General features: G+C 45.2%; 1 protein-coding gene across 1 annotated transcript; it reads right to left on the reverse strand.

The window, feature by feature from the left end:
• Positions 1 to 754: 754 nt before the first annotated feature.
• Positions 755 to 10,284, reverse strand: fhdc2 (FH2 domain containing 2). The gene is made up of 12 exons (XM_040119424.1): positions 10,067 to 10,284; positions 8,337 to 8,924; positions 8,171 to 8,232; positions 6,140 to 6,242; positions 5,775 to 5,860; positions 5,401 to 5,501; positions 4,987 to 5,057; positions 4,653 to 4,760; positions 4,236 to 4,306; positions 3,660 to 3,777; positions 3,310 to 3,474; positions 755 to 3,198 (listed from the first exon to the last, which is right to left on the reverse strand). The coding sequence occupies exons 2-12, from the start codon at positions 8,820 to 8,822 to the stop codon at positions 1,252 to 1,254; spliced, it is 3,318 nt and encodes a 1,105-aa protein (XP_039975358.1). The 5' UTR covers positions 8,823 to 8,924; positions 10,067 to 10,284; the 3' UTR covers positions 755 to 1,251.
• Positions 10,285 to 10,870: the final 586 nt, after the last annotated feature.

Below are 10,870 nucleotides of genomic sequence, written 5' to 3' on the forward strand. Positions count from 1 at the left end.
GCCTATAAAGAGAGAATTCCCACTGGGACCCTACACCCACAGTCACCCTCCACCCCAACCCTTGCACCCCACTATTCTGCCAGGAGATTCCCTGGGACGTCTGTAGCATTTCCATGACAACAGCCACTGACAGGACTGGGGTGACTGTGTCAAGAGATGCAACAAGCGGGACTTCAGACGAAGAGGGAGAGAGAAAAATTAGGGTGACAAGAAGACAGTGGAACGCAAATTGCAAGTGCAGTAGTTGATGATGAAGAGTGGGGACCTTGAAAGTGAAAGTTCTCAAAGAAAGTGCTTCCCTGAAAGCAGAGCTAAACAACAGGCTTGAGAGTATGTCGGTAACACAGACTGGAACTTTTTAATTCAACTGATGAGTGCCCTTTTATTGACAGACAACAACTCTGTTCAGACAACCATCTTTATTCATCTTTTCTTATTTACAAATCCAAATAATGCAGCGAATAATAACCAATGCTATTCAATAGACTTATAGAATATTTTGATATAAAACAGAAGTTACAGTAATCATCTCCTGGCAGCCTCTTCAGTTTGTAAAGTGCATCAGAATGACGAGGCCTCTCAACAAGAGGATGAACAGTTCAATAGTGTACCCAGTTAAGTTCGGACTGTAAGAATGCCAAGTGTGACAACGAAACTGATCACTTAGCAGAAGGGTCACAGTATTCAAAACATTTGGACAATTCCCTAAAATAAAATTATTAAAAAAAAAAAAAAAAAAAAAATTCTATGCGAAAAAAACATGATTGAAACAGTTCCCCAAACCACTGTTTTTACAGAGCACACTCCAGCCACAGAGTGTTCACTTGGTTACATCCATTTTACTAACATGAAATATATGTTAAACTATTCTACATACTTTATGAACATGGGTCCCTTGTAGTGTCCTATTGCCTGCAAAGGACACAAGCGGATGTGTAAAGAGGTAGGATTTAAAGAATCTATTCTACTTTTCTAGTGGCGGGTGAAACACAGGAGATGAAGTTTCCCAGATGCTCCCAGTGCAGCTCTTTGTCACATATGAAGAACCTAAGCAATCAAAACTACATACATATTTCATAAGTGTTGAATTTAGATGAACTGCAGTTGAAGGAGAGCTGATTCAGACCAGAAATCATGTCACTGATGACTCACACCATTCATGAATACCCACACTTTATATATTAGAATGACATACATAAACTGCATGAAAACATTTAACAAACTGCAGAGTACGAGCACTTATTCACTCCATCACCTCCACAGTGGCTGACCTGCAGTAGCTCGAGGCATTTTGGGACCAGGTATCCGTGAAGCTGTAGGGATTTTAGAACTAGCAGGAGAGGTGCTTGTGCTTGTGGTCTTGGCAGTTTTATTTCGGGCCGCAGATATGACAGCCGTGCGTATTGTCTTGGCTGTGGCGGAGGATGGGCTGTGGGCAGTGTGAGGCTGGGAAGAAACCTGAGTCTCAGAGTTTGGGGCAAGTCGTTTTGACACACGGAGAGGAGTCCCTCTGACGAAGGCTGGCTGGATGCTGCCTGAGACCTTCTCTGATACGGATCTGTCTGAAGTCCTGCGGGTCAGGTTGGGCTTTCCTGGAGTCTGTGGCTCACTTCCAGTCCTCTCCCGGGTGCTATTACTTCGTTTCACCTCTGTCTGAACGGTGGGAAGCCGAGTGATGGGAGACAAGCGCATCGATATGCTGCGAGGACTAGACAGCCGGGTAGGAGTGGGTGGGTTTGTAGGGGCTGGGGCACCATTTGAAGGCTCAGTTTTGGAGCGGACCCTGGGAATACCTGTGCTGTTGGAAGGGCCTGCACGTGACACAAGTCCCCTTTTGGATCCTATTCCACTACGCACTGGGATCTTCATGGTTTGAATCTCCTCCTTTGATGCAGGAGACCCTGGAGTTGTGCTCTCTCGAAGGTCAACCTCCCTCTCTTTCCTCCACTTGGAGCAAAGGCTCGGTGCAGGTCGTGGGAGTGGGGAGGTTGGGGGTGACAAGGCGTCATAGGATCGGAGGCCCTTCACCAAAGTGTGACACTCCAGTGTTTCACCAACACGGGAGTATGACCTTGCAATCTCCCTCTCAGAACTTGGCAAATCAGAGTACTCCTCTGAATGTGACTGGCTGAACTCTGGTAGACTGGAGGGCATCCAGTTCTCGTCCACAGGTGTGGAGGCCACTTCTGTATCTGTCTGCTTTGTCAGACCTGGATCAGGCAAAGGCATTGCAGCACTTGTCACAGCACGCGTCTCTCTAATCTGTGATTGTGACTGGGCTTTATCTGGAGCATTTAAGGATGATTGCGATTCACTATCAGATCTCTGGTACCTCAACAGCCCAGCCCTGGTGTCACTATGAGGAAGTATTCCTCTTGTATGAACAGGCTGAGGTACAGGCTCATTGACAGATGAGCCATAAGATTTACTATGAAGAGGACGATTATTGTCTGTTACTGGCAGACCAAAACTATGTCTATGATTAGAGGTCTGGGTTTTAACACATAGGGCAGGTGTATCCGTATTTATAGTGGCAGAGTTTGTAAAGGAACTGGACGAAGATTCAGTATTAATCGAAGCCATGTGTATATGTGAAATCTCAGCTTCTTTTTCAGGTCCTGTTTCCTTCAGTTGGCCTTGCAGCAAATAGGAAATGCTCTCAGTCCCTTGTTGTTTGCCACGTCCATGCTGAGAATGTCTAAATGTAGCAACGTGCGAGTCCTGAACTGCTTCCATGCTCTGGCTGACTGTTTGGCTGGGCTGAGCCCTGCTCGCTCTGCTCAGAACAGGTTCTTGGTCAGTGGGGGAACATGTGCCGTCAGTCTCTGGAGAGCTACAAAGTATAGTGGTGTTCTCATGGTCAGAAGAGCTGTTTGAGTGATAACTGTTCAATGTCAGGCTGCTGCCCAGCTCAGGGAAGCTCTTTAGCATGGACGAGCCGTGGAGGGTGTCATTGTGGAGGTGGTGTGAGTGTCTGCGGGGGTCAGAGCTTCTCAGGCTACGTCGACTCCAAGTGTAACTCAGGTTCTTCTCTAGGAGTTTCTCCAACTCATCTTGGCTCTCCTGACTGTGAGGCTCTTTGGCAAGGCTCAGGCCCAGGTCAAGCCCTGTACAAATGGCCAGAGAGCGACGTTTCTCCCCCATCTCACGCTGACGCTCCAGACGTTTCTGTTCCTTCAGCTCTCGCTCTGCATTCTCCTGTAGAAAAAGGTTAATTTGTTAACACTTCTTAAATCTTTCTGTCTAGCTCTTTATGACTATATATATCTTTTTGATCAAAAGACTTCTCCATCGATTTCTGGATCTAACCTGGACAGCTCTTTGGAAGCGGTGGCAAAACAAATGGAAGACCCTGCAGGCCTCCTCAAGTTTGAAAGTGCTGTCGTCCTCACAGAAGAACTCTACCAGAGCTTGACTCGACATCCTCAGGCCCTCCACCTCATCCTCTGCCTCCTTCAGACGCTCCTCAGCCACCTGAACACAGATGGAAAGACATATTTTACCATTTCATCTTTTAAAACATTCCTCTACATCCTGTATTCTTGGACCTATTTATTACCCTCCATAAAAGCATGCTAAATTTTGAATCAGATATTTGCAGGTGTGTTGGAATTTTTTAGTTGAAGACTGAGTACATTTAAAAACAGTATGTTGTATACCTCCAGGAAAGGTTGTGTGTGCTGCTGAATTTCTGACTCAGTCTGGATGTTTGCCCTGAGGGCAACCACTCTGCTTTTTAACTTGGATAAATCCTCCAGCACAGACTCCTCACACAACCTGAAATGGAATGAAAAGACGTACAATACACAATTATGTTAAAAACTCCAGAAATCCAATCCAAAGTGTGCAGGAATTACATTTTTTCAGTCGACTTGGACTTGAGTTCATGCAAAACATGTTTTACTTTTAAAAGCAGAGTAAGGATAGTCATTCCCTAGCACCATAACTAACTATAACTAGAGCATAGACGAAAGTGTCAGAAACAGTGCAAAACTCTCCAGCAGAGCTCAAATATTGGCTTGGAGTATCAATGTTGTAATGACCCACTTTCACTCAGGCAGCAAGATGTTGCTAACTGCCGGCCGCCTTGCTCTGGTACAAGAATGCAATAGATTAACATTACGTTTGTTTTAGTAGCAGTTTGTTTTCCGACGTTATTAAGCAGGGCTAGTGTATTCCCTCGGACTCAGTCACTGTAGGATCTGATGGGATCTGAATTTTAGGAAGAGACTGACCTGGAGGCGGAGCCAACATGGCCTAGTTGGCTGGGAAATGACAGTGAACTCTGGTCCTTTTTCACAGCTTCCTGTGGAGACAAACACAAATGATTATCCAGCTATTGTTTCTAAAGAAGCAACACGCCATTTGCTAATGCTGACTAAATCATATGCTCTGTGGAGCAGTCTTGATTGAAGGTCTTGCGCAGCTACTGTTCTTTGAACACTTTGTGGTCAGAGCCGTTTGTTTCTTGCAAAAAGTGTTCTTCATAAAAAGGAGCAGTGTTCATATTTTGAAAAAACGTTGTCTGTCATGTAATTAGCTTTATTCCCTTACATTTTCCTAAACTTTATATTTAGAAATGCATCCGAGTGTTTTGTTTAAATGATTTATTTTATTCAGTGCCTGTATTGCATATAAATTTCAGTCCTTACCATAGCTACAAAATGCAGCAGATTCATGCCCGGCTTGTTGGCTTTGGTGTCGGCCAGTTTGAGCAGCGAGGAAATTCGGAAACCAGCGGCATTCCCCGCATATCCACCCTGAGAAGCCACTTACAAGGTTAGAATAACATATACACACACACAACATGTGACAACTTTAAACAAACAGTGATACAAAACCCAGGTGCGCAGTCAGAGTGACGCCCCTGAACACACACCCAGACCCCTAGTGACTGGTGTATTGTACACAGATAAAAAAGGACTGGCTCTGCTTTGTCAGGATGAAGAAAAGAAGATAATACAAATAAAATAAAGACGCACTCACAGCATTCATATAGTTCCCAGCTTTCAGCACCAATCGAAGGATGGAGTGTAATTCAGGACAGCTCAGCAGTTCTAGGAGGGTAAAAGACAGAGATTCAATATTGTACTTTAAGGAGTATGAATGTGTACGCCACTGAAATTAAGGTCTTAAAATGAGTCAGCAACTTTGTTTTGAAGAACTGACACCCAAGCTGCCTGATGAAGTAAACATCATTAAAAAAAATTTTTAAAAAAATTTAAAAAAAACTGATAGCAGGTTTCTCCTAAATCAGCAATTTATTCTGAATTCTAACTGTGCTATAGCATTTTCATTCTGGATCCAAATGTCACCACATTAATGGGAGCATTATAAAAGGGACACACAGACCGAGATCTTTATAGTGGTGGAGTACGCAACTCCCTGCTGTTACTTTACCTCTGGCCGCCTCCCTCAGACATCTGGCTGCCACACACAGAGAGGTCACAGCGGGGTCAAACTCTTGTTGCAGGATCATGGCATCCAGACGAAGCCGAAAACTAATGGAAAACGAAAGAGAGGGACGGGTGGATGAATGGACAGGGGATGACTGATGACAGAGACAAAAAGGCACTCCTGATCATTCATCAGTTAAACAAGCACATGTCATCACAAAGTGAAGCACGTGAGGAGGACAAGTGTCCCATAAAAGTAAACAGGAAAAAAGAGGAGTTTTAAAGCTAAAGAATCAAAGGATCAGTTGGTAAGTGCTGGCACTGGGGATATTTTTGGTAATTTTATCCAATCTAGGAATAAGGAGGGGGAGGCTGTACCTGGGGACTTCTACCAGCAGCAGCATGAAAAGATCGGGCTCTCCAAGCCAGCTCCGCTCCCCACTGAACCTCCTCAGGCGGGACTCCTGAGAGAGAACAGATGCTGAGTAAAATCGGGAGAGCTTCAATTAAAAAAAATAAAATTAAAAAAAATCTGGAATACTAAAACCAACATTACAACTGTTAACCATCAATTCCAATATCATTCAGCGTGCTCCTTTGCTGGAAACAGACCACATCGTATGACATGTTGTGACGGCAAACTTTTGATCATCCTAACCAGAGCCAGATGATGAGTAAGAGAAGAAGGAGAGGAAGGGAGGGGGTTGTCACTGTTGCATTTGTATGCCAAAAAGGCACTTTACCTCCTCGTTGTCAGGCAGCAATTTGCAGAGCTCTGTGAGCTTCTCCGCTCCGTAACGGTCCCCAGCACCCTGCCTGATATCCTCGACTATCTCTTTAGCAGGCCTGCGGAAAAATGACAACAGACTCGTTTTTAGTATGACATCGTTGTTAACATTCGATGGGGTTTTCAGCCTAAAAAAGGGCACAACACCCTCCAAGAAAATTCATGTTATGAGCGGTATCAGCCCTTTGTTTCGCCTTGTTCACACAATATTGAGGCTAATCCTCTTCTTATCAGTCAAAGTGTCGGGGAGGGAGGATTGGTTGACGCCGAACTGGCGACGCAAAGTGGCATATCCACTAGGCAAATAAAAGGCAGACACGCAGAGAGACTGAAACGTCTGAAAGGCCCTTGGGATGTCAAGGTGAAAGACCAGAAACTGAGCTGCATGACCGCTTGACCTCTGACTTACTTCCTCCGAGTAACACATCTGTCCTCTATTCCAGCAGTTTTCCATTATCCTCTAGCCTCCCCCTCATCTTACAGCCTCTCACACATGCTCATGCTCTCCTCATTCACAGCTCAACATTCACATCCACATCTAACTCTTTGACAACAGCAGTTCAGGGTCTACCTACGAACACATCCACGGTGGTCTGAGAGTAAATTATTTTCATGAGAACTCCCTTTAAAAACAGAAAAGTGGCAAAACATTCCTTGATTTTTGTCCCACCTGGTTCTCTTGAAAACACAATGCTAAGAAAAATATCCTGCAATAAAAAGATACTGAAAAGGCTACTCAGACAATGACGACAATATAAAACTATATTTTGTTTAAACTACACCCACGTTTGAACAATAGCTCAATCTCAGTTCAGAACAGAGGGCAAATAAGCTCCCAGTAAGACAAATGCTTGTGTACAGAAGATGCTCATTTCACTAAATGGCTTTCCTTACAAGTCTTGACAAATCTAGTAAAGAAAAAAAAGTGCTCTTCAGTTGAGAGTTGCACACGTGGAGACATGACAATTTAACAACTCAGTACTTTCCTTCCCTTTATTTATCTAATTCTTTCTACCAGCACATGATTTTCAACATCAATAACAATGTTTCAGATGCCAAACTGTGCTATATGTGCACTTGAATGTTCATTTAACAGGTCTCTTCATTACAAGAAGTGCAGCTTTGTTCGAGCCAAGCAAACATGCTAAAGAAGCTTTAGGGGATGGATGAATATGACAGGCCACCAGTGGGGTCTCCTCTGTGTAGGGGGGGGGTTAGCTTTTTAAGAGGGTGTCAAGCAGGTGTCAACTCTGACTCCTACGACTATAGCCAGCCACTTACCCACCATCCTTCAAGACAACACCCCCCCCCCAAGTCCAGCTGCTAAGGCTGCACCCTCCCCTGCACCTGTCCCAAGCAATAGACTCCGTCTCTCCCGATGAGAGATTTTACACCTCGGACACAAACTGCACACACACACATAGACATCCATCCATGTCTGATATATGCCTGCACACTCCAGTTCAGTCTCAAGTGAAGTGCTGTTCCCCTGGGCACAGTTGTACACACTTCTGTCTCCTGCACTTAGAACTACTTTCAGTTTTGACTGTTGGTGACCTCCAGCAAATTCAGAGAAAAAGGTTAAAAGCTGGAACTGGTCAAGTTTACCAGATTGTTAGGAAAAGGGCTGCAACTTATGATTATTTTTATTAGTGATTAGTCTGCCGATTACTTTCTCGATTGATCATTTAGTCTATGAAATGTCAAAAGCTGCGAAAAAATGTCCATCACAATTTCCCCAGAACCCAACATGACATCTTCAAATGTCCAATATCTAGCCAACAGACTAAAACCGCAGAGAGAAGAAAAAGAATCAAAACTTCATATTTGAGAAGCTGGGACTTGCGAATTTTTGGCATTTTTGGCACTTTTGCTTAAAAATTTACTAATCAATTATCAAAACATAGTTGCTAAATAATTTTCTGTGTATCCATTAATTGATTGATTGCCTAATCTTTCAGCTCTAGTAAGGAATAAGGAGGCTTACATCTTGAACTGGCGGAGAAATATTCCAATGTTCATGCTGCGTTTGGAGTCCAATAGGGAGATCTGTGAAAAGGCAAAGGACACTAATAAGGGGAAGAAAAGTGCAAGTAAATCTCACTATCTTTATACATTACTGAAAAATATCACTGCAATCCCCATGATCTGACCTCTTCCGAGCTGTCCTGGGGGGATCTGCAGCGCAGCAGAGCAGACCGGCGTCTCAGGGTGCTGGCTCTGTCCTGAGGCTTACTGTCCTTCTGACCGAACAGCTCATCCAGAGAATGGAGGTCAATGGGGAACTCGTCCTCGCCCGGGGCCGCACCGCTCCACACACTCTTCCTCCCCTCCACCTTCTCTTTGGGGATACGCTCCCAATTCAGCTTCCTCAGCCGGCTCCGACGGGCACTGTCTGCCCGGCTAAAAGGCGAGGGTGATGAGGGGGAGGACGAGGAGGACGCAGGTGGCGGTGGGGGAGGCGGAGGTGGCGGCGGAGGTGGTGGAGGTGCAAGGGGAGGCGGTGGAGGGGCGACCCGCAGTGGACGTGAATCCATGGCTGTCACTTCCACAGCTTCAGGGGCAGCGGCGGGGTGGGCAGGTTGTGTTCCATGAAAGGCACGCGATTCCTTGATGGCCACCGTCAGGTTGATGAGCATAGAGACCGGAGGTGATAGCGGGTGATCAGTTTCTGCTCAGTCAGTCGATGATGTCTTTTCCACTTTCCAGACGGCTCTAGTTCAAAGGTCCATCAGTAATCCCTGTACAAGGAAACAAGAAAACAAAAATAAAAATCTTATCTCGGACAATATTGAGCACAGAAAGAGTCAGGAAATCCCTGCTCTCCTGGTCTTTTGCCACAGTTAGTAACTCTGGCAGTTTGACCCGAGGTCAATGGCCCCTCGAGCTGACACCTGGCCTGGCTTCTCCTTTCATTAGCATGGTTCCAGTGCATGGACTGATCTAACAAGTAGCTGGAGCTAAAAAATGTAACCCCTTCTTCAACTTTCAGTGGAAGTTCAAGGCGTTTTTGGGAAAGTACTAGCCGGGCATGATGCCCCCCCCCCCTCCAGACTGTTTGAACAGCTTGTCCCATCCTGTTCAGTTTCACCCAACTGCATGCACACACACCTCCACCATGCGCCCTCTCCCCTCTAATTAGAATATATGGAGACACCACAGGCAACATATGAAGCACAGTTAACCACAAAGCTGCGAAGTAGAGGGTCTGCTTCAGAAAATCACGGCTCTGTAATATTCTTTCCGCGTTATGGGAGATTAACATCTGAAAGCCAGAGTTGTACACACTTGCACCAGCGAGTTTAAATAGGATTAGTAATGCAATTAGGAATGACTCAGAGGTTTCAGGTGTCTGGTTCTGGGGAAAGTCTTTAGTCATGACATGGCTTTTGCATTAACTAAATAACAAACACATCCTCTCGTCCTCTCTGACGTTCCTAACATGAATCACAGCTTTTGGGATGCGCTTGATTGCCAAGCGGTTCCACCGAGCGCCGCAGGAGCGCGCTGCAACCCCCCCCCACCCCCCGCTGGTAAATCTCAGCCTCCATCATTTCATGAGATGTGTATCTTTACAAGCGAGGACTCATTTGTCAGATCTTATTGATCGGGGGGGGGGGGTAACGGGAAAAGCGAGTAAAAAAAAACAAACAAGCGCAAAATTAACATCGGCTATGATTTTTACAAGGGATTTAAGAAACTTTTCAGGCAATTTTCATGTTGACATTTGTTTAAGATGACAAAACCAGTTCCCCAAACCCGGTAGTTTATCTAGGTTTAATTAATATTAAAAATAATGCCTCAACTACAGATGAACAAAACACTGTCCAAGTACTTCTCATGTCAGTGACTCGGGACGACCCAATCAAGTTACTTCACTTACCTGCCGTTGATGACTGCTCTTCTCCCCTGAGGTAAGTCCACAAACACCAACTAGAGCCGCCGGTTTGATTTTGGGAGACAGCTCAATAGAAACTCGCTTCAGTCCCCACTTTTTGTTTGTTGCGTGTCCCTTTTCCCGGCGACTTGTGCCGCTCCTCTCGCTGCAGTCCTCTTGTCTTTCTCAACTTGCAGGGAAAACTTCCACACAGCTCACTAGGACCGCGCAGGCGCGCCCCCGCACACTCATATGCCTTTATTGTATCCTCCCAGTTTTCCCATGGGGCGGATTTAGGGTTTTCAGGTGGGAGTAGGCTACAGTCGATCTTAATTCCACTTTCGTCAGCTTTTAGACTCGGAAGATGTTTTGGTCCTGCTGATTTACCAAGTGGAAAAAGATGGAATTAAAGTGTTGTGATCCTCAACAACATAAGTGACCCATAGCTTTAAACTCTTATTTCATTCCTTTCTTTGAGAGGAAATAATGGCTTTGATATCTCATACAGCGTTTTTGCATTCATTTTTGCCAAGTCCAGATAAGATTGTACATGAAAGATGGTTGTCAGGAGTTGTACTGACAACTTGAGAAGTCTCTGTTTCAGACTAATCATCATAGTGGGCAAGGCTCTGATCTGTAATTGGTGCAGAAGGCCTTGATCAGGCTCAGAAGAGGCTGCTATTGTGAACCTGAGAGAGGGAGCAGATGGCTATCAGACTTGGGAAATGATGTCCACATCTCCTCCCTGAACCAAGAACGGGGCACAGGTGAAAGCCAAGAGGCTAGAAGTCCCTCTAGGGTGCTGAAATG

Source organism: Xiphias gladius, chromosome 23 (assembly GCF_016859285.1).
Source record: "Xiphias gladius isolate SHS-SW01 ecotype Sanya breed wild chromosome 23, ASM1685928v1, whole genome shotgun sequence".
Taxonomy (NCBI): domain Eukaryota; kingdom Metazoa; phylum Chordata; class Actinopteri; order Istiophoriformes; family Xiphiidae; genus Xiphias; species Xiphias gladius.

Excerpts from the sequence above, each read along its gene's own strand:
- fhdc2 (XM_040119424.1), bottom strand. The coding sequence starts at position 8,822 with ATGCTCATCAACCTGACGGTGGCCATCAAGGAATCGCGTGCCTTTCAT. Across the intron at positions 5,502-5,774 it reads CTGCTGGTAGAAGTCCCCAG|TTTTCGGCTTCGTCTGGATG; the intron begins GTACAGCCTCCC and ends GTTTTCCATTAG. Across the intron at positions 5,058-5,400 it reads TCTGAGGGAGGCGGCCAGAG|AACTGCTGAGCTGTCCTGAA; the intron begins GTAAAGTAACAG and ends TTACCCTCCTAG.